Source organism: Ipomoea nil, unplaced genomic scaffold (genome assembly GCF_001879475.1).
Source record: "Ipomoea nil cultivar Tokyo-kokei standard unplaced genomic scaffold, Asagao_1.1 scaffold2338, whole genome shotgun sequence".
In the NCBI taxonomy this organism is placed as follows: domain Eukaryota; kingdom Viridiplantae; phylum Streptophyta; class Magnoliopsida; order Solanales; family Convolvulaceae; genus Ipomoea; species Ipomoea nil.
The window spans coordinates 182,537-206,517 of record NW_017618766.1 but is presented as its reverse complement, the minus strand read 5'-3'; the positions used below and the strand labels follow the sequence as shown (position 1 = coordinate 206,517).

General features: G+C 44.6%; 1 protein-coding gene across 1 annotated transcript; it reads left to right on the top strand.

Annotated features, from left to right (window-relative positions):
* Positions 1–21,513: 21,513 nt before the first annotated feature.
* On the top strand, positions 21,514–22,263 carry LOC109151955. The gene has a single exon (XM_019299546.1). The coding sequence runs from the start codon at positions 21,514–21,516 to the stop codon at positions 22,261–22,263; it is 750 nt and encodes a 249-aa protein (XP_019155091.1).
* Positions 22,264–23,981: the final 1,718 nt, after the last annotated feature.

Genomic DNA, 23,981 nt, shown 5'->3' with positions numbered 1-23,981 from the left:
GATAATATTTAACTGATAATCATATTCATTAAGGATAATTTAGGAAATCTTAAGGAAAAATTAAAATCTGAGCCATTCATTTGATTAAAAAATTTGACCGCCATTTTTTTACCCATTATAGGCCTAACTCTCTTGGGCTCTTATTAGTATACTAGTTTTTAACGCACATTGCGCGATTGAGATAATGCCCAATTTTTATTTTTTTTTTTAAATAAGTACTTTAAAGTATATCAAGGCAAAATTAAATTAGAATTATATTGTTCATGCATAGATAATTGAATGTTGAATTTGCGTATTTAAATAGGTAAATCTAAGTTTACAAACGCAAGATAATATAATCAAGATTGATTATAATTGTCAATAAAATAATTGTATAGGTATGGTTGAAGCCAAATACGGGACATAAGGGAGAGCAAATAAAAATTAGGGCATAAAAAATTAAATATATACTAATATTGAAGAGCTAACTACTGATTACCAAACAAGGACATTGTGAGGTAGCTAGTTTCCCACTTCAATTTGTTGTGTGATTTGAATACTCTTTTTGTCAATAAATCTCCCAAGAGTTAATATGATTGGCTTAATTATATTTTTTTATTTTTGTATTTTTTAAAACAATTATTATTATTATTATTATTATTATTATTATTATTATTATTATTATTATTATTATTATTATTATTATTATTAAATATATGTATGTCCTTAGTTCGTTTTACATGTTAATCTAAACAGCTAATTTTTTTAAAATATTTTTTTACCAACCGTTGATATAATTCGCTTGTCAAATTTGCTAACGCTAACCGCTAACTGCTAAATGCTGATTGTCAAACAAGAACATTGTGAAATAGTTCTCACTTCAATTTGTTGTGTGATTTGAATACTCTCTTTGTCAACAAATCCCTCAAGTAGTTATTATGATTGGCTTTATTAATTATTTTTTTTTATTTTTTCATGGTATTAATAAAATACTTGGTAAATAAATATATAGCATTATTTTGTATTATAACTTTGATATTTAATTAAAAAAATAGTGCACAAAAAAGATAATAGACAATGTAGTGAATATAATCAATTGATGAATTTGAATCTAAAGAATTTTTAGTTTGGATAAAAATAAAGACAATATAACTAATAAAATTACTTCCCTTAATTAATTTATTGATTATAAATAAATTTTTTTAAAATAAAGACATTGTATGGACAATGTAGCGAATATAATCAATTGATGAGTTTGAATGTAAAGAATTTTTATATTCGAGAAAAATAAAGACAATATAACTAATGAAATTATTTCTCTTATTTAATTTATTGATAATGAATAATTTTTTTTTTGAATAAAGACATTGTTCTAAATTAAAGAAATGCATATGTATTATTTTTTGTTGTAGTTACTAAATTAAAGAAATGCATATGTACTATTTTTTGTTGTAGTTACTAAATTAAAGAAATGCATATGTATTATTTTTTGTTGTAGTTACTAAATTATTATTTAATTTAATAAGAGTAAAATAGAGTACTAATTATGCCAACTTTAATTGGGGTGGGGTTCGAACCTAAGACCTTTCTTATTAAAATCAATGAGTAAGTTAACGGTCAACTAATAGAAATTAACAGAAAAGATAATATTTAACGGAAAAGTTAACGGATAATCATATTCATTATTAAGGATAAATTAGTAAATCTTAAGGAAAAATTAAAATCTGATCAATCTGAGCCATTCATTTGATTAAAAAATTTGACCGCCATTTTTTCTTCCCATTATAGGCCTAACTCTCTTGGACTCTTATTAGTATAGTAGACTAGTTTTCTACGCGCATTGCGCGATTGAGATAATGCCCAATGTTATTTTTTAAAGAAGTACTTTAAAGTATATCAAGGCAAGAATATATTGGAATTGTTCATGCATAGATAATTGAATGTTGAATTTGCGTATTGAAATAGGTAATTCTAAGTTTACAAATGCAAGATAATATAGTCAAGATTGATTATAATTGTCAATAAAATAATTGTATAGGTATGGTTGAAACCAAATATGTGACATAAGGGAGAGCAAATAAAAATTAGGGTATAAAATATTAAATATATACTAATATTGAAGAGCTAACTGCTGATTGCCAAACAAGGACATTGCAAGGTAGTTTCCCACTTCAATTTGTTGTGTGATTTGAATACTCTTTTTGTCAATAAATCCCCCAAGTAGTTAATATGATTGACTGAATTATATTTTATATTTTTTAAAAACAATTATTATTATTATTATTATTATTATTATTGTTGTTGTTGTTGTTGTTGTTGTTGTTGTTGTTATTATTATTATTATTATTATTATTATTATTATTATTATTATTATTATTATTGATACGGTTAATTCTCGTGTGTATGTAGAATGTATGTACCGTAGGTGATAGGTATGAACAAGAGAGATATAGCTCAAAGTGGTATTTTATTCATGTGTTCTTGAATCTCTTTCTAGAGGGAAGGGGGAGAGCATTAATTTAGAGAGAGAGAGCTAGTGGAGAATGGAAGAAGGGGCCCCTAAATGAAGGGTTAAATGCCTTTATATAGGTCAAACCAAGTCGGGTTTGACCTTGACCAGTTGACCTTGACCCGACCCAAATAGAAGCACGGAGCGGACGGGGAGCCTGAACCCGGGGTATATTCCCCATCATGAATCCCCCCCCCACCCCAGTCCGTGCCGTGACGACGAGTTAGCGAGGAAGGGTTCGGGCTGGAAAACTGATCATACGGCTCGTGACATACGCCGGTTGCCTTGTTAAAAACCTCTGAGCTAATAAAAAACCCAGTGGGAAAAATTTTTAGCTAAAGGAAAAAAGAGCACAACGCTAAACGTAGTCTGGTGGACTAAAAAGGAAGTTGCTCGACCTAGGGGTCGGTTTTGCAACACGATTCGAGAAGTCGAATCTTTACCGATCGAGCGACCGAGAAGCTAGCTAAGATCGAGAGATCGGGCAAGCTACGATCTAGAGGTCTACTTTACCGGTCTACCGACCGGGTTGCTGGGTACGACCAAGAGGTTGGACTAATTGCGATCGGGAGATCAAACTTTACCAATCATGGGATTGGATTTACAGCATGATTTAAGAGGCCGGATTTCTACCGATCTAGCGACCGGATTGCTAGCGGCAACCGGAAGGTTGGACTAATTTATGACTTAGGGATCGAACTTTCAACGATCTAACACTAGAAGACCCGAAGGTCTAATGATAGCGAGATGCGCACGGTTTACGAATTGAAAGTCCCAAGCGGAGGGACACTTGGGAGACCCGATGGTCTAACGAGGGCGAGATGCGCTAGGAAATGCAAAGGTCTAATGAAACCGAGACCGGGAAGGTCAATCTACTTGCATGGCGATCTACGAGACCAGGAAGGTCGATCTACTTGCAAAGCGATCTACGAGAACGGGAAGGTCGATCTACGCGTGAAGCGATCTACAAGACCGGGAAGGTCGATCTACGCGTGAAGCGATCTACAAGACCGGAAAGGTCGATCTACTCGTGAAGCGATCAACGAGACCGGGAAGGTGGATCTACGCGTGAAGCGATCTACGAGACCGGGATGATCGATCTGCTCGTGAAGGGATCAATGAGACCGGGAAGGTCGATCTATGCGTGAAGCGATCTACGAGACTGGGATGGTCGATCTACGCGTGGAGCGATCTACGAGACCGGGAAGGTCGATCTACTCGTAAAGCACTTCAGTGCTCGAGCTCTACAGGTTGAGGGAGCGTGCTCTACAACCTTATGAGTCTAGCCCCCCACTCCCTTAGTTGCGAGAACCGTCAACCTAAGGGAGTAGGTACGATAATTTCCCAAGTTTGCTTTGCAAATTAGATTGCGATCGGGAAATGACCCGACTGATTCTCATGATGCCGAGGTATTGGATCATACTCACAGCGTCGACGATCGGGAAGTGACCCGATCGGGCGCACAACGCTGGTGTACCGTCGGTCGCCTTGCCTAATTTGTAGGAATTTGGAATTTTGCTAGATCTAGCCGCACTGATCAAGGGATCGGTAGTGGCTATGTTGACCTAACCGGGCGTAGAACATCGGCGGTGGCAATGATGCCAACTAGACCGGTCTTAGAGCGCCGGTGGTGGCTATGCCGACCTAACCGGGCTTAGAGCGCCGGTGGTGGCAATGCCAACCTAACCGGACTTAGCACATAACTAACCCATACATACGGTATGAGCCGAGACATAAAGCTTTTCGAGACTAAGGTCGGTAGGTCGGGCTTGGGCCCTGATCAGTACTGAACCGGAATTTGAAGTTTACGCGACGTCGCGGTCGTCACCGTCTAGAGAGCCAAGAGAAGTTTAAGCGACTTTGCGGTCGGGTGTTGGTTCTAGACGGTTAGGTGGGGAGTTGCGGTCGGGCTCGTCCTTGCGGGTCAGGAGACCAAAATTGCCTACTTAGTAGGGCTTGATGCTGGGATTTTTCCCGAGCTTAACAGTGCCGGTGGTGGCATAGCCGACCTGACTGGGCTTACGGTGCCGGTGGTGGAAATACCAACCTAACCGGGTTTATAATACATATATTCTCCTATTTGCAATTTTCCTAATTACAATTTGTTAGGACCACTCTAACTAAATATAGAGCTACAACTAATACAATTTTCTAGTATTGTTCTAAGGCATAAATTTACAATACAATTTGAAATCACTATCTTTAAGTTACAAATACAAAATTCTAACAAAATGCCCGGAGCTTTGCATAGTGCTAATCGCTCGGGAAACTTTCACTCGGCGGAAGATTTCAGGCCGGTTGACTTAGCTGGCGGTCCGATCAAATACACTGGGCTGGGCGGTTTGATTAAATTCATTTCATCCTGCGATAGCCATACGATCAGGAAGTCGGTCTGTTGAAGCAGAACTTTCAGAGAACTCAGATCATCACTGTAGTCCGGTGTGCTCGGAACTTTGTTGGTCATAGCTCTGGTCACGTCTTGCGGTATTATTTGCTCTTACTATCAGCAGCTTCCGGTCAGGAAACTATGACTAACTGCGGTCTAGAGATTTACAACTTTTGATTTATTGCTCGGCTCTGTGGTTTGGAAGTCTCCCAATCAGTTCAACAAAAGCCTAGCTTGCTGGTTATCTTGATCGGGTCTTGTCGTTGCAGTAAATTCTAAAATTTTTCCAGTTCTGCTCACGCATGAAAAATTGCGGGCTCAGTCTTGACCGACCGATGATTCCAATTAGATTTGTGCTACACTTGTTCAGCACGCATGTGACACCCCGTAAATCCAAAATCTATTTAAGGATTAATTAGATAATTAATCATAGCTTAATTGGTAATTTATTCCTAAAATCCTGAAAATTCAATAGTCGGAGGACTAGAAATTGACTAGAAGTCAAAGAGTTGTACTCTATGCTTTTTTTTTTTTTTTTTTTTTTTTTTTTTTTAAAGAAGTTTATTAAAAAAGGAAGGCCAAGGCCAGTACAAGGTCCGGATGGACTTAGGCCCCACATGGCCTAAATCCTACTAATAAGCTAAGTAAGGAAAAGTAAGATAAGACAAGATAACATAAAGTGGCCCCCGGGGCTCTAACATGCATGCCCCAAGCCCTATGCTAGCTATCACTAACTATACGACTAACAATGGCACGCAGGCTTAAGTCCAGTAATGGCACGCAGTCCTGAGACGGTAGATCCCGAGCCAATAAATCATCAACACGGCACAAGGCAGCCAATAGCAGAACTCCCAATCAGCACCAGCATGAACCAGAACCAACCCTAACGGGATTAGCTACTATGGGCCAGCAGCAAGCCTGGACTACCGCCAACGGATTTGAAAAACACCTACCCGGCAACCGTTCAGCCCGGGCTACGATGCAATTTTTACCGCTTGCATCGGCGTTGAGACCTGGTCTTTTCCAAAGATGCTTGCAAAGGCGAAACCAAAAAGAGCCCAAGACCAGTTCATGCCTCCGAGGTCAAAGAAGCAGCACCTGAAAAAATAGAAACAAGATAGAACAAGCTCGCATCGTGTTCCCATGACCCAACTATCACATCTATCTCGGGTGAGTGTTTAAGTTTATACCAGGCTGACGCGAACAAAAGCAACCCCCCAAATAATAGCCCGTCCCCCCGGAGTCCAGAAGGAACTCAGCTACTATTGGCCAGCAGCAAGCCTGACCAGGTCAACGGATTTGGTAATCCTGCCCGGCACACCGTTCAGCCCGGACTAGGGTGCCCTGTTGTACCGCCAGCACCTTACGTTGAGACTCAGCACTGCGAAGCAGGGCTTCCCGGTCCCCAGAGAACCTCACACACTCACTGTTTTTTAACTCCCATCCACTCTTTCTTTTCCTCCCAACTCTCCTTTTTCTCACTCCAATTCTTTTCACTCTATTCTTTTCTTTCACTCATTCTTTCCACTCGATTCTTTTCTATCCCTCAGCCTTTTCTTTTCTTTTTTCCATCTCTTTTCCTTTTCTTTTTTCCTTTTTTCTTTTCTTTTTTATTTTTCTGTTTTTTCTTTTTTTCCAAATTTCCAACAAATCAAACAAAGTACAAGTACAATCACGGGGGATCATCAATATCAAAAAACACATAGGGCACATCATCATGTATCAGTAAAGCACGGACCCTACGTGGCAGATCATTGAGGCTCCGAAAGATGGCCTCCCCCGGCTTATCCACCGCCCAGTTAGCTAGCGCCTGTGCAGGCATATTGGCCCTGGACGGGCACACAGAAGCAGTAACCACCCCACAGGAACACAGAAACCGGAGTCTGGTCACAACATCATCTAGAATCCACGGCAGACGAACAGAGATATCAACGTAGCTAGCCAACTCCGCCCAAGTGGACTCTATATCAATCAAAGTAGTTCCCCCGGCCAGGCACCATTCCAGGCAAGAGAAAAGGACCCGGAACATTCCCCGGGCGTGCTCCCCGTGGCCAGACCACGCAACCCCGTAGCAGAAGCCACCCTCCTGGTTGCGCACCACGGCCGCAGCCCCCCCAACCGCCGAAGACCGAGAAAGATTGATCTTTAACGCCCCGGCAACCGGGGGAGACCACCTGACCGTCCTAATAACACGCCTCGGTACATGTGCCTCCAAGTATGCCACAATAGTCCTCCAGTTAGAGGGCAGGATATGCTGCATGGGCCAACGCCTACACAGGCATTCCGCCACCCCCTTTGCTACCCCATGCATCACCCGTGCAATGCTGGGTGTGTCTCGGCCGTACATGCACCCATTACGGTGCTTCCACAGCTCCCACAACACCAGATACGGCAACCTGCAAACAACAAAAGACAAAAGAGGGTTACGCGCCCCCGCCCGACCCCATCCTGCAATCAAAGTCCTAAGACTCCGGTGTCGCAAGTAGAGGCCGAGGGACGCCAAAACATATCTCCAAGCAGCTCTTGCTGTTTCCCCAGAATAAAAGATGTGATCAATAGACTCGGGGACCGGGGCTGGACAACACCGACACCTCGAGACGATCGCATGACCGAAACGGGCCAAGATGTCATCCGTGGGAAGCCGCCCTCGGAACACCCTCCAAGCCAGGAAGGAAACCTTAAAAGGAAGGTGCTTGCGCCAACACTTAGCTAAGAGCGGGTCCGGTGTGGTGGGCAAAGCAGGCTTAAGAAAGGCCTTAGCAGAGGAATAAGAAAACATACCGTCGGACGCCACGGTCCAGAGTGGGATATCACGCGGGCCCTGCCCCAAGCGGGACAGGTCCGCCCCAATCCCAGCAAATGCCAAGTCATCGTGGTCTGTCAAATCAAGCTGGCCATCCCGCACATAGTCTAAAAGTAACTCCCGGGAGTAGGAAACCCCCCGGTGTGGATAAAGCCTGCCAAGTGGGCCCAGACCCGACCAGTTGTCCCACCAGAAACTAACCCGGCCTTGGAAAAACCGCTAAGTGAGAACCCCCTCGACCTCATCACGAACCGCCAGCATCCTCTTCCAAGTGTGCGAATCTCTATTCTGAACCAACTTAGCAACCGGGTGAACCCGACTGCAATATTTCGCCCTCATAAAGTCCGACCATAAAGTATGATCTGTCCGGAAATTCCACCACAATTTAACACTGGCCGCCCTTACCATCAAGTCTAAATCCATGAACCCCACCCCCCCTTCCTTCTTAGGACGAGAGAGGGTTTTCCACGAACTCCAGTGGTACCGGGCGCCCCCTGACTGTTTCCAGAAAAAACTCGCAAAACATCTCTCCAAATCCCGTATGACCTGCTTAGGCGGAGCGCAGGCCGTAAAAATGTGCAACGGTATGGCCTGCAAGACTGAAGAGATCAAGATTGCCTTCCCGCCCTTCGAGAGCAGCCGGCGCTGCCAACTCAAGCATCTAGCCTTAACTTTATCAATCACCGAGGCAAAGTAGATACACTTTTTATGGCCTATATACACCGGGCAGCCCAAGTATGTAAAAGGAAACTATTTATGCACACAGCCCGTTGCCCGGCAAATCTGCTCAATCTCGTGGGCCGGCGTACGAGGGTGCATGTAAAATGCACTTTTCTGAAAGCTCACCAACTGTCCCGAGATCTCCTCGTACTCCTTTAACGCCCCAATCACGACCTCAATAGCTCCCAACCTGGCCGTACTAAAAATAATAACATCGTCCGCATAGGCCAGGTGGTGAATATGTGGTGTCCGTGGCGGCTGTGTAAACCGGGGCACCGTAGTGCCATCATAGACCCGCGCAATGTACACCGACAAGACCTCAGCTGCAATCACAAACAGAGTCGGGGACAGCGGGTCCCCTTGCCTGAGACCTCGCGTAGACGTGAAGAAGCCCTCTTTGACTCCATTCACAATCACTGAATACCACACGTTAGACACGGCCCGGAACACCATATCTATCCAGACCTCACTGAAACCCAGGCGGCGCATCACCGAAGTCAGGAAAAACCATGATACCCGGTCATAAGCCTTAGCCATGTCTAACTTAAGGACTATGTCCCGGTTCTGCAAGCTCAACCCGTGGCACATCTCGGACGCTAGAAGCACATTATCTGTAATAGACCGGCCCGCCACAAACCCACTCTGCTGCGGCGACAACACCCGAGGCAAGACTGTAGCCATCCGAACCACCATGAGCTTCGTGATAAGCTTACTACTGAAGTTGCATAGGCTGATGGGTCTGTAGTCCGCAAAAGTCTCCGGACTCGGCTTCTTCGGCAACAGGACGATAGATGTGTGCGTGATAGCCCTGGTAAATTCCCGTCCCGCAAAGTAGCTCCGAACCATGCTAACAACATCATCCTGAATAATATCCCAGCAAGCCTTATAGAAGGCCCCCGAGAAACCATCCGGCCCTGCCGCACTCGTAGAGTTCATCTGCATTACCACTGCCTTCACCTCTTCCACCTCAGGCACCGCCGTCAAAACCTCATTATCCTCCTCTGTAACCAACCGTGGGACACAGTCCAACCTAGTAAAATCAAAACCCCCAACCTCCGCGGTGAACATATGCTCAAAGAAAGAGACCGCCTGATTAGCAATCCCTTGCCTATCCTCTAGCCACACACCGTCACCACCCTTCACTCTGTGTATATATAGCTTTCGCCTACGTTCTTTAACAACTGAGTGAAAGAACCGGGAGTTTCTATCCCCATCCTGAACGTCGGTGATACGCGCCTTCTGCTGCCAAAATTCTTCTTCTATAGCAATCTGTTTCTGTAACAAAGCAACACCCTTTTTATATTCAATTAAAGCATTCTCATCATCCGGGTGTTGCTTTAAGGCAGCCTCTAGGGCCTGAACACTATCCTCATACTCCCGGAGCTTCACAAAGATATCCCCAAATACAGTCTTGCTCCAGGTGCTCAGAACTTTCCCCAACCTATTCAACTTGGTGGCTATTACAAACATAGGGGCCCCCTCTACAGGAACCTGCCAGCTATCACGCACCACCCTCAGAAAATCCTCATGCTTAATCCACACGTTCAGGAACACAAAGTGCTTCGGAATTACCTGCATACTTATCAACTCAAAGGATATTAGAAGCGGACTGTGGTCAGACGTAGACTTTGACAAATGCCGTACGGATGACGTAAAAACCGACTCCCACACCGAGGTGTAGAGGAGCCGATCCAAACGCATCCATATAGCCGCCTCTCTACGGCGCCCATTCCACCAAGTAAAACAGGAACCGTAATAGGCCGCGTCGATCAAGTCACACGCACTGACACACTCCTGAAAATCAGTAGTCTTCTGGTGTGAATACGGTAGACCACCTTTTTTCTCGTCCACACTTAACAGACAGTTAAAATCACCCGCAACCGCCCAAGGCACACCCCCGGGGGTCCTAGAAAAAATAGTTTTCAGCTCAACCCACAGGGGGTCCCGGAGGCGTACCTTGGTCTTGGCATAAACAAAAGAGAGCCAGAAAGGCGTGAGAACCGTAGAGTGCACACAAGATATCGTAACACACTGCTTAGTCTGACTCTCAAATGTTACTGCCAAGTCATTATTCCAAAATAGCCAAATTTTATTATTATTAGAAGCAAAACCATTATCAAAATTAAAACGAATTCTAAAAAACTCAAGCCAATCAGACGAGCTGAAAGGCTCGAGCAGACAAAGTACAACAGGAGAATGCATTCTTAACAAAACACGAATCCTGCGTGCCGAACCCCGGGAGGACACCCCCCGCACATTCCACACGAGCATCATCATATTAGACCACCCGGCTCCGAGTGAGGGGAGCCCCCCCCCCCCCCCCCCTTTTCTGGTATGTATAAGCCGACGTCCTACCGGGCCTACACCAGCAAGCACCCGATCCTCAGAGTCTGACCCCGACTCCGGGGCCCACTCCTCACGCTCATGACCAGACACCGGCACGTCAGAATCTGACCAAGCCCTTTCCCTCCCCCTCCTCGGCCCCCAGGGAAACTTAGGAGAATGAGAAAAAGGAGTGAAAGAGAAAGATACCTGAAGCGGGCTCTGCTCAGCCCGCCCTCCCGAGGGACTAAGACCTCCCGTAACCTCCGGGATAGTGGACAACTGGCCAGGCGACTGGCCATTCCCTGCCCCGGGTGCTGCCGTACCTACGGATATCCTGCTATCAACCGGGGTAGTTGGCAAGTCGCCACCCCCCAGCCCCACAATAGCCTCCTCAGAGACTAAGCTCTCGTCCTGGAGCACAGCGAACCCATTACTAACCAGCACCGGGGTGGTCCGGCCAGCTGAGAGGGCCCGCCATACCTTATTACCTGTACCACCACCACCCGGCCCCTGACTATTGTCAACCATCGGGGCCTTACCTTTTGTCTGCTTTTCTTTCTCACTTTGTTTTTTCCTCTGACTGGCCGTCATGTCCCGATGATCCAACACAATAGCTGATCCCCGGTCCTGGCCGACCCCCCCAGTAGGGAGCGGGCCAGCATCAGCCATTGATGCCGGCACATGTGATGCCGAGGAACGTGGAGCGCTTGCCCCACCACCAGGGACACGGCAACTACTGGCCAAATGGCCTTGTTTCCTGCAGTTCAAACAGTACGGGGGATACGCTCATACTCTATCGCCTGCCAAAACCCCACGGCCTCCCGATCCGGGCGCGCAGTCCCTAATCGGATGAACATCTTGCGGCACCGGGGCTTTAGCAAGTCAATCTCAACCTTCACCCTAGCCACACTGGGCCGGGTGAACTTAGCCGTAGGCGTATCCACCTGTAAAAATCTTCCAATAGGTTTAACAATCTGTTTGAGACAAGGTTCTGAGAAACAGTTGGCCTTAAGGTTGGGCAATAACACCCAAACCGGGGCCAGCGACGTCTCAAACCTCGTGTCAAAATCCATCGTCCACCTAAAAAGCCTCATCGGGCACTTCCCGTCAAAGAGAATCTGACCCTTGACTAGCGTATTAATGCAATCTTCCGGATTGGAAAATGCAAGAGATACGTGCCGCGGGTCCACTAAGCCAACACTCACCGTTCCTTTCAACTTTAAGCGTTTGGCAAAGTGTTCTCTTATAACGGAAAGTACGGGCCAGCCATAAGAGAACTTTCCAATAAGTAGGGTTTCCCCTATCTTGTTCATCTGTTGCACCTCTGTGTCCTCAAAGGTAATGCAGGCCTCCCCCTCATAAGATTCAACCATTTTATCCGGGATATTAAGCCCCGAGGCATGTCCCGCATTACCACCCTGAGCCGGCAGACCCGTGGAAGCAAAAAGACTAGCAAAGGAAGGAAGCGTACCTGAGCTCACGGCTGCTGAGCTACCTACCTGAGCCGTATTATCCAAGCTTGGTGCCCCCATTGGGGCCGCATTATGCGCATGAAGCGTAGCAAGCCGTGCCCAGGCATTGGGCACGGTAGGACCCAAGACATGCACACCTCCTGCATTAGTGCCATGTCTCGGGTTGGGGTTGCTATTGGGGGTTGGCATTGCATTTTGCTTGCTCCCAATAGCATCCCCATGTGGGACATTCAAAGGCGTAGACACTAAAGTTTGCGTAGCTTTCAAACCATCCACACCCACGTTGCCCCCAGAAAAACTAAGTACGGACAACGTGTCTCCAAATTGACCAAAGAAGAAAGGAGGATTACCCCAACCCCCTGGCTATTAGTCATGTTGCCTGTATTTAGTTTGGACGTGTCCGAGAGCTGCCCCATCCCAACCACTCCGGCATTGCCCACAACCGAGGCCATGGACTTAGGGTGATTAGAAAATGCGGCTGTTCCCGAGCTTGGCAAGAGAGGGCCGGAAACATAAGAGGGATTAGCTACTAAGCCCTCAGCATTATGTTGCAAATCTTGCCCTCTAAGTGTGGGCATTGCACTCGAGTTAACATCTTCATGGGGCCTATGACCAGCATTGTCAAAAGTGACTAGCCGATTAGGATCGCCCCCATGAGCTCTATGACCAGCTTGCCCAGCCTGAGCTTGCCGGTTAGGGTGAGAAAATGATGTCTCTTGTACACTTCCCACACTTAGATTCGAAACAAAAGAGAGAGGGGTAGAAACATTACCTGTTGCCGTGCAAGCATCCTTCGGCAAAAAGGCCTTTAAAGCATTTGCTCCCCCTTGTTGAAGATTTCGGCCACCCCCACTATCATTCCCACCACTCACCTGCGTTTCCTTACCCAAAGACTCGGAATGCACAATCGTGCTATGAACCATAGTAGGTGTGAGATTGCAACCGTGCCTAGTGACCCCTTTGGTAGACAAAAGTGGCGTATGATCTAATGTTGGCTCACCATTAGCAACCAACCCCACATTATCATCTATCACAAATGGGCAACTCCATCCAAACATCAAGCAAAGGTTATGAGCTAAGCACTTAGGGTTGGGCAAGCTCACATGAGCGCCCACCAAGGCATTATATGTTGCGGGAATATGGCCAAAACCATTCCCCCCAGCCTGAGTGTTAGTGCCCTCGATTAACGGCCGAGATGCACATTGTTGCACCCCACCCGAAGAAACCACGGCATGCCCTCCATCCCCATGAGCTGCAGTTTCACTCATGCCAACGAAAACCACACCTTGATCCCCTTTCATTTTTTCAGCATATTCTCGGCTGTCTCGGTTGCCAATGACTCTATGCTTTATGAATTGTTCCCTTGTCTCCTTACACTTCCCACTTTAGTAAGGGCAAAGGAGTCTTTTCACCTTATGTTTGTGTCCCAAGCTAACCTAGAGTCATCCTTCATTTCATTTCCCTAACACCATAAACACAAAAGCTCCACCTTCTCTCTATAAAATTGTTAGCTTCTTCTTCAAGCCAAGTTTTGGGCAATCCTAGATTCTTCAAGTTGGTCTCCAAGATTCAAACTTTCTTAACCTTGAGCATAAGGGAGGGTAAGATCCTTGATCCCTTAGTGTTTTTAGTATCTTAGCTTTTTAGGTGTCTTTTCTAAAAGATAGAATCTTTGTTGTCTTTTGGTGTGTTCTTGAAGTTGAAGTTGAAGGGGAGCTTTAGGAGAAGCTTTTGAGGGTGTGAAAGTGAAGGTTTAGGCTATAAGAGGTAACCCATGCTTTACAAAATCTATTTTCTTACCTATATGATGAATTCTTGACTTCTACTTGTGATTTTTGCTATGAAATGTGAGTTTTGATGCATTGTCTTGTGAGAATGCATATCTAGAGCTTGTTGTTAGGATTCTTGTATGCCATTACTTGGCTATTTCTTTGATTCAAGTCATATTGTTGTATTTTGTGAGATTTTGGGTGTTTTGGACTTGAATTTGGACTTGGTGTTGAAAATCCCCGAAGGGATTATTTTTGGTACAGGTTGGTACCCGTGGGCGGAACGGCGGGCATGTGACACCCCGTAAATCCAAATTCTATTTAAGGATTATTAAGTAATTAATCCTAACTTAATTGATAGTTTACTTCTAAAATCCTGAAAATTCAATAGTCGGGGACTAGAAATTGACTAGTCAATCCAAGTCAATGAGTTGTACTCTAAGCTTTGTGAATTGTTCCCTTGTCTCCTTACACTTTTCCATCTTAGTAAGGGTAAAGAAGACCTTTCACATCATGATTGTATTCCAAGCTAACCTAGAGTCATTTTTCATTCTTTTAGCTAACACCCTAAAAAGAAAAGCTCCTACTTCTCTCTATAAAATAGCTAGCTTTTTCTTCAAGCCAAGTTTGGGCATTCCAAGATTCTTCAACTTGGTCTCCAAGATTCAAACGTTCTTAAGCTTGAGCATATAGGAGGGTAAGATCTTTGGTCCTTTAGTGTTTTTAGTACCTTTTAAGGTGTCTTTTTCTAAAGATGAAATATTTGTTGCCTTTTGGTGTGTTTGTGAAGTAGAAGTTAAAGGAGAACCTTGTTAGAAGCTTGTAAAGGTGTGAAAAGTGAAGGTTTAGGCTACAAGAGGTAACCCATGCTTTACAAAATCTATTTTCTTACCTATATGATGATGTCTTGACTTCTACATGTGATTTTTACTATGAAATGTGAGATTTGATGCATTGTCTTGTGAGAATGCATATCTAGAGCTTGTTATTAGGGTTCTTGTATGCCATTGCTTGGCTATTCCTTTGATTCAAGTTATGTTGTTGTATTTTGTGAGATTTTGGGTGTTTTGGACTTGGTGTTGAAAATCCCCGAAGGGATTATTTTTGGTATAGGTTATACCCGCGGGCGGAACGGTGGGCAGTGGCTTTCCCGCCGCCCCACCCGCGGGGTACATGCCTCATGGGAAGTGGTTCCCGTGGGCGGAACCACGGGTGGAGGTCCACCCGTGGCCCCACCCGCGGGGTACACTAATGGTGGTGTTTGGGAATTTATTCCCCGTGATTCTTTTGACTCGATAATTGATGTTTTGACTCCCCAATGTTCTTTTGTTGGGCTATTTGAGTGTCTTCTTGATGTTTCGTATGTCTAGAACGAAATAGTAGGAATCCATGTAGGATTTGGTGTCTTGAATCGTGCTAAGTGTTCAACTTTGTGATTCGTTGAACCATGATGAATCTTGTATGTTCTTCGGAACTATGTTTGGTTTACCCGTTTGATGAGCATGCTAGTTTGATGTTGAAATGCTAGCGTGTGTGGTTTGTTCTTTCCTATTGTGTATGATAACTTGTGTTAATCATCGTTGGTGTCGGATTGTAAATCCTTCCTTGATTGAGTATGGTTTCATATCTTCGTTGTGATCCGTTGATTGATTCCTATGTTGATGTGTGTGTTGGCTGTACCTGGATTGCACGATTAATGGTATGGGACATTAGTCACCAAGGTACAGATGTGGGCCTCGTGGTGGCCATGAAATGATATTATGGAGTTGTTTTATGGGCTTCAGGCTCACTTGTTGGTGGTTGTATGATTGAAATGAACGGTACCCTCGTGTACTATGTGTTGGTGGAATTGTTAGTGGTATTGGTGGGGGAACGACGGTTCCCGGAGGCATAAGGTTGGACTCAGAAGTACAGGGGTTCTCGGAGGTAATGGTTGGAACTGTAATAAGGCTGGGGGTAGCCATAAGTTCGGAACAGGGCATAAGGTTGGAACTTGTGACATGAAGTGTCACTGTGGCATGTAGTGCCATTGTGTGGATGTCTATCCTTTTCTGTTGAGCATGTCGAGTGGTATTCTACTTTGTGATCAGTAGAATACACCTCGAGTTGTACTTGTTATTGTTGTTGTCTTGCCGTGATGTTTTTTTGCTTTGTGATCAGTATACTACATCTTGAGCGGTGTTGAGTTGTTCTGTTGTCGTTCTTGTCTTGATGTGGTCTTGTGATGTGGTTCCCTGTTCTTTTGAGAGTGTAATAGAGTCTTTACAGTTGACTTCTCTCTTTATGGTTTTGAACTGATATATACTGTATTCCGTTTCGAAAATGATTTTGTATTATGCTATCTACTTATGATATTGAACGCGTATTGATGGGTTACCAGCAATATTCGCTGACCGGGCGTCGTCCCATTTCTTTATGTGCTTTACAGGTCCTGAGTAGATGGAGAGAGCGTTAGACATGGATAGTTTAGCTCCCCTGAACAGTTTAGTTTGTGTTTTGTCCTGTGTGCCACTAATGTTGAACACATTAGATTGATGGTTTTAGTTTTTGCCTGTGCGTTCACGTGCGAGTGAATGTGGCAGAACACTCCTTGATTTTCTCCGTTTTATTATTAGACTTCCATTGTGTTTACGTTTTTATGCTATGTTGGTTAGTTTGCCTTACATAATTAAGCTTTAAATTGGCACAAAAATCGGGGGTGTTACAGGGCAGGGAACCACCCGCCGCCCCACCCGCGGGGTACATGCCTCTCGTGGGTATGGTACCCACGAGTGGAACCACGGGTGGAGGTCCACCCGTGGCCCCACCCGCGGGGTACATATTTGGTGATGTTTGGGAATTTGTTCCTCGTGATTCTTTTGACTCGGTAATTGATGTTTTGACTTCCCGATGTTGTTTTGTTGGGCTATTTGAGTGTCTTCTTGATGTTTCGTATGTCTAGAACGGTATGTTAGGAATCCATGTAGGATTTGATGTCTTGAATCGTGCTAAGTGTTCAACTTTGTGATCCGTTGAACAATAATGAGTCTTGTATGTTCTTTGGAACTATGTTTGGTTTACCCGTTTGATAAGCATGCTAGTTTGATGTTGAAATGCTAGTGTGTGCGGTTTGTTCTTTCCTTTTGAGATTGACAACTTGTGTTGATCATCGTTTGGAGTCGGATTGTAATCCTTCCTTGATGATTATGGTTTCATATCTTTGTTGTGATCCATTGATTGACTCATGTGATGAAAGCGTGTGTATTGGCTGTACCTTGATTGCACGGTTGATGGTATGGGACATTAATCACCAAGGTACAGATGTGGTCCTTGTGGTGGCCATGAAATGATATTGGAGTTATAAACTAGGCTTCAGGCTCATGTGTTGGCGGTTGTGTGATTGAAATGATCGGTACCCTCGAGTACTGCGAGATCGGTGGAAATGATATTGGTGGTTGTTGGAGGGGGAACGACGGTTCCTAGAGGCAAAAGGTTGGATTTGGAAGTACAGGGTGGCACTCGGAGGTAAAGGTTGGAATTGTAATAAGGCCAGGGGTAGGCATAAGGTTGGAACAGGGCATAAGGTTAGAACATGTGACATGTAGTGTCACGGTTGCATGTGGTGCCAATGTGTGAATGTCTATTCCTTTCTGATGAGCATGTCGAGTGGCATCTACTTTGTGATCAGTAGAATACACCTCGAGTTGTACTTGTTTATTGTTGTTGTCTTTGCCTTGATGTTCTCCTACTTCATGATCAGTAGATTACATCTTGAGCTCTGTTGAGTTGTACTGTTGTTGTCTTGTCTTGATGTTGTCTTGGGATTTTGATTTCCCTTGTTCTTTGAGAGTGAAATAGAGTCTTTGCAGTTGACTTCTCTTTATGACTTTAAACTAATATATACTGTAATCCATTTCGAAAATGGTTTTGTATTATACTATCTATATATGCTACTTAACGCGTATTGATGGGTTACCAACAATATTCCCTGACCGGGCGTCGTCCCCTTTCTTTATGTTGCTTTACAGGTCCTGAGTAGATATGACAAGTGCGTTAGCTGTTGGTTGTAGTGTAGCACCCTTGAACCTTGTAGATAGAGTTTTGGGCCTGTGTGCCAAGTTTATGTTGAACAAGATAGTTTGTTGATTTTAGACTTGCCTGTGCATCCACGTTGAGGTGGATGTGGCATAGCACTTCTTGGTTTTCCCGGTTTTAATCTAAGACCTCCGCTGTTGCTTTCGTTTTATGATACCTGTTAGTTGCTTTGCCTTACGTATTTAAGTTTTAAAAATGTCATGAAAATCGGGGGTGTTACAGCACAGCTAGTTACTAACGACGGTGATGCTCGAGTTGCCGGTTGGGAAGACGGGGTTCCCCTTTATATGCTAAAGTTCAAAGACAGTTTGCATTTTCCGATCGCACTTAAGCAATGTCAGAGGAAAGCACTCAATAATTCTCTTAGAATTTGGCATCCACTTTCTTGCTTTTTCAACTCCACCACCATCAACCACCACTCATGTTGCATGCAATATTTAATTTTCATTTTTCTTTGTCCTGCTCTTACTCCACCGCCACTCATTCCCCAATTAAATTGCATGCAATACCAAACCTTTGTCTTTTCCCAGTTCCCAAGCCATCTCAACATCCCTCTCGCATGCCATCCATTCTGAGGATGTTGAGGCGAGACCTTGGATGAAACTGGTGACGGTGGTGACTAAACATGGTGAAAGAGAGGTCTGATGATGAGGACGGGATAACATTAAGCATGGTGGAGGACGATGTCATTTTTGAAACAATTTGCTGAGCTTGAATAGGCTTCTCTCCTCCACTATTAGCGTGATTTCAGTCCAAAGAATGAGGCTTTTTTAGAGCGATGGAGACGAATTCTCTCTCTGAACAGGTTCCGCCGGATACGACCGATCGGTCGCCGGAGGACCAAGAACTGCTGGAACGAAGCACTAGAAAGACAAAGAGGCTAAGAGAAAACCCAGATTCAGCCATCCCTGCCCGAAGTGAAGACACACCCATGAGAAACACTCTCCCGGTAGAGACCTCCACGCTGGACTCCAGCCGGTGGACAACTCCGGCGGTGACCCCCAGCCAAGCTTGGATTGAGAGACGTAAGAGCGCTTGTAACACCCCGTGTTACGATCCCTAAGATCAATTAAACCATTTAATCAATTACCCAAAAGAAAGAATTAAATCACAATAATTAATTAGGAAAGGCCCACCATAGTCCATGGGCCTTATCCCTAAACCCAATCCTTAGTCCCAAAAGAAATAAAATTAGCAAGCCTATAATATTAGTTCCTAACTAGGACTCCTAAATATATAAATAGGGGACTTAAGAGGCACCTAGAAACCCCCCACCACAATAAACGCCCCACCACCCCAAAGAGCTCCAAGAATCCCCTTAGAAGAAATCAAGAAAGCAAGAAAGCTTAAAGAAAAACCCTTCATAGCCAAGGAATTAATTAAGGCTAAGAGGTAACCCATGTCTCAACAAAACCTATTTTCATAGTTATGATTCCCCCTTAGGATCCCCCATATTATTGTATGTTGATGATTCGTTATATTGGTGTTATGATTCCATTGATATTCTTGATGATCTTGACGATGATGGATTCTTGATAATTATGGCGTTCTTGATGAGTAAATGACGTTCTTGATAATTACATGGTGTTCTTGATGTTCTTAATGATTATATGAGGTTCTTGATAGTTATATGATATTCCTATCGAATCTTGATTTTGGAAGATGAATTGTGTTCTTGTTGGTTTAAAAATAATTAGAACCCTAGGTTATATCGTGGAATTCGTATGGTGTTATTCTTGGTATATTGGGTGGGATTTCGCATGATTGGGTGTTTATTATGATTAGAAAAGCATGATAGGTTATGTGTCGTTTGTTTCTTGATTTTGATCCGTTAATTGTCTACGTGTGTTATCAATAGCGTTTGAAAGTGTCTGAGCATGGTCTCGGGTTCCACGAAGGTTCCCGGGGCGTTTTTGGGTGTTAATGAGTCAGTGGGGGGTAGGGGACCCGCCACCTACCCGCGGCCAAAAAGGGGCAGCTCCGGCAGCGGGCAGCCGGCGGGCGGGCAGCTGCCCGCGGGCACCCGCTGCCCGGAACAGTAACGCCGGCGGGCAGCCGGCGGGTGAACCCTCACCCACCGGCTACCCGCTGAAAATTCCCACACTCGGGACCCCGGCTTCCCCGTTTGATGTTTCCCCGACCCCCATGGTGTCCCAACGGACTCCGTCTATCGTGCCTATGTCTAGTTTGATGTTTCGGGTACCGTTCGTAGGTTGTATGAGTCTTATATATTGCATGCTAGTTGAATTGGTATCCCGTTGACCTAGGTATAAGAAGTATGAACCCCTTAGGAGTATTCCTAGTTGGGGATGACCACGCCTAGGTTTCGTTATACGTTTTCCCCCTCCCCAATGTGTTAATATGGGATGCATGTGCTTGCTATGTGTTATGTGTGCATGTTACCCCGATTTGGTTGAGACCAATCGGGCTATACGGGCAGTCGGATGGGCTGAGAACCATGCCGGCTGTTAACCAGGCTGGTAAAGACCGGTCAGGTATATAAATATTATATAGGACTAAGTTCCACTATACGGGCAGTCGGATGGGCTGAGAACCATACTGGCTGTTAACCAGGCTGGTAAAGACCGGTCAGGTATATAAATATTATATAGGACAAAGGTCCACTATACGGGCAGTTGAATGGGTTGAGAACCATCCCAACTGTTAACCAGGCTGGTAAAGACCGGTCAGGTATATAAATATTATATAGAACTGCGGTTCATCAGTCGGTTGCGATCGACTCCTCCGTAATTTTGAGACGGGGCAGGGTGCTGCGGGGCCGTGTCAGAGCTATATGCGCTGATCCTCATGTATGGGCATGCGATTGGTCCTGTGGCGCCAACAAAGTGTGCTATGTGATGAGATGACAAGAATTGATGATGTGACTGTTATGGAAACGTGACCATAGGACTCTTACTAGTAATGCTTAATTGTGATCGTTGGTTGTGCTTATCTATAACTGTTCCCTATGTGAGGATTGTTCATGCTTGATTATGACTATTGATTGTGTGTACCCCTATCTGTCGAGTCGGTTCCCTGATTTGAAAACTAGAGTCTCGTAGGATATATCTTCATGCTTCGAAATGACTTTTCGTATAACTATGTATATATGTATATATGTATTGTATTTTAACGCGTTGGAGTGGGTTACCAGCATCTCTCGCTGAACAGATATATTTGGCTTTCAGGCACAGAAGAATAAGTCACTGGAGCACGCTAGTGCTTGAAACGAAGAAGTAGCTAGTTTCCCTTTCGGCCTGCGTGCCATGTTTATGCATTTACATTATTGAGACATTAGTTAGTTAGCCTGTGCACCTGAGTTCTCTAGCTCAGGTGTGGCATAACACCTCGTACTCTGGTACTCTGTTTGGGATTTAATGAGATTTGACCTTTATTTTATAAGTTTTAAATATCTTGAAAATCTGGGGTGTTACAGCACTGTAGTAGATACCACGAATGACTCAGATGATGACATAATGACCGAAGAATATTTACAGTCTGAATACCCGGTGATTTTGGTATCGAAAAAAGAAAAGGAAAGACTTCGTAGGCCTTGGAGAAGATCGCTCATCATCAAACTTTTGGGTAGAACAGTGGGATACAACTTCTTGTTGCAAAGATTACAGCGGATGTGGAGAACAGATGCTGCCTTCGACTTAATATCCCTAGATCAAGATTTTTTTCTAGTAAGATTTGAAAACCTAAAAGACTATGAATCTGTGAAATTTGGGGGTCCATACTTGGTGCTAGGCCATTATCTTATCTCCCAGGAGTGGGTACCTAACTTTGTCCCAAAGAACAACAAGGTGCGCAAGATGCTAGTCTGGATAAGGTTCCCTGCTTTTCCCAATGAATTCTTGAAGAGAATAGGAATGCAAATTGGAAGACCGATCAGAGTCGATACTACTACTAGCCTGGCCTCCAAAGGCAAATTTGCAAGGGTATGTGTGGAGGTGGATATCACAAAGCCACTTGTCTCCAAATTTGTTTTGGACTTTCAAGAATGGCCTATTGAATATGAAGGTTTCCACATGGTGTGCTTCGACTGTGGACTTTATGGACATCGCCAGGATCAATGTGGCAAGGAAAATCCCATCACTGAAATCTGCCAAACAACAGGTGAAAAAGAAATGACTATTGAGAACAGGCCGAACGCAATAAAGCAAGGACCGCCGGGCAAATATGGAGCGTGGATGCTGGTGACAAGAAAAGACCGAAGAAATTAGAACAAGAATAAGAATTCTGTAACACCTGCCTACCAAGATACAAGGCATCAACCCACCACGAAGGGCAAGGAACCAGCAGTGGAAGGATTCGCCACTCAGTCAAGATTCTCATCTCTTGCGGACATAGAAGAAAACCACCAGACTGCACCTAACCTTCAACCCGTGATGCAGCCACAACATTACCAGTCTCAACCTGTGATGCAGCCACAACACCCCCAGTCTCAACGTTCACCAAAATCCAGAACGAACAACTTGCCTTCCCGAAGCACACCCGACCGCAATCAGCTTGCTAATCATAAACCCCAACACCCCTTTCTTTTTCAATCTCTACCCAGAATCAGAACACCAGCCAGACCGGCAATCATTGGGTTTGAGCAAATAGACATCTCAACAGAGCAAAGACCAAGAGCTCCAGCAGGAACCCCTCGATACCAAAGAAAAGGAACTCGGGGTGGATTCAAAGGTCGGGGTGGCAGAAATGTCACTCCTAACCAAGCGGCGGCAGAGATAGAACATACCGTGGTCCATGGAACGTATGAAGGAAGGAACATCTCTACAACGATTGTTCAACACGAAGAAGGAGCCTCCTTGTAACACCCCGTGTTACGACCCCTAAAACCAATTAATCATTTAACCAATTATCCAAAGAAAGAATTAAATTACAATAATTAAATTGGAAAAGGCCCACCATAGTCCGTGAGCCCTCTTCTCTAAACCCAACCCCTAGTCCTAAAAGGAATAGAGTTAGCAAGCCTATAGTATTTGGGCCCTAATTAGGACTCTTAGATATATAAATAGGGGACATAGGAGGCACCTAGAACCCCCACCACAATAATCTCTCACCACACAAGAAGTTCCAAGAATCCCCTTAGGAGAAATCAAGAAAGAAGAAAGCTTAAAGAAAGACCCTTCATAGCCAAGGAATTAATTAAGGCTAAGAGGTAACCCATGTCTCAACAAAACCTATTTTTATAGCTATGATTCCCCTCTTAGGATTTCCCCCTATTCTTGTGTATTGATGATTCGTTATATTGTTCTTGATGATTGGTGTTATGATTCCATGGGCGATCTTGATAATCTTGTTGATGAAAAGGGATTCTTGATGATTGTGTGATTCTTGATGGAACCTAGTTTCTTGATGGTTATGTGCCATTCTTGATTGTTTTTGATGTTTAAAGAGGAATCGTGTGCTTGTTAAATTGGATGTGTCTAGAGCCCTAGGCTGTATCGTGAAATTCGTATGGTGTTATTCTTGATGTATTGGGTGGGAATTCGCATGTTCGGGTATTAATTATGTTTAGAAAAGCATGATAGGATATGTGCCGTATGTTTCCTGCTTTTGATCCGTTAAATTGTCTACGTGATGTTATCAATTGCGTTTGAAAGTGTCTAAGCATGGTTCCGGGTTCCACTAAGGTTCCCGGGGCGTTTTTGTGATGAAAGAGTCAGTGGGGGGTAGGGGACCCGCGGCCAACCTTGAAGTCGCCGGCAGCGGGCAGCCGGTGGGCAAGCGACTGCCCGCCGGGCACCCGCTGCCCGGAACCACTACGCCGGCGGGCAGCCGGCGGGTGACCCCTCACCCACCGGCTACCCGCTGGATTTTACCCCACTTTGGGATTCCGGCTTCCCCGTTTGATATTCCCCCGACCCCCGTGGTGTCCCAACGGACTCCGTCTATCGTGCCTATGTCTAGTTTGATGTTCGGGTACCATTCGTAG

What these genes read in the sequence shown, in the direction of transcription:
- LOC109151955 (XM_019299546.1), top strand. Translation starts at nt 21,514, where the DNA reads ATGACCGAAGAATATTTACAGTCTGAATACCCGGTGATTTTGGTATCG.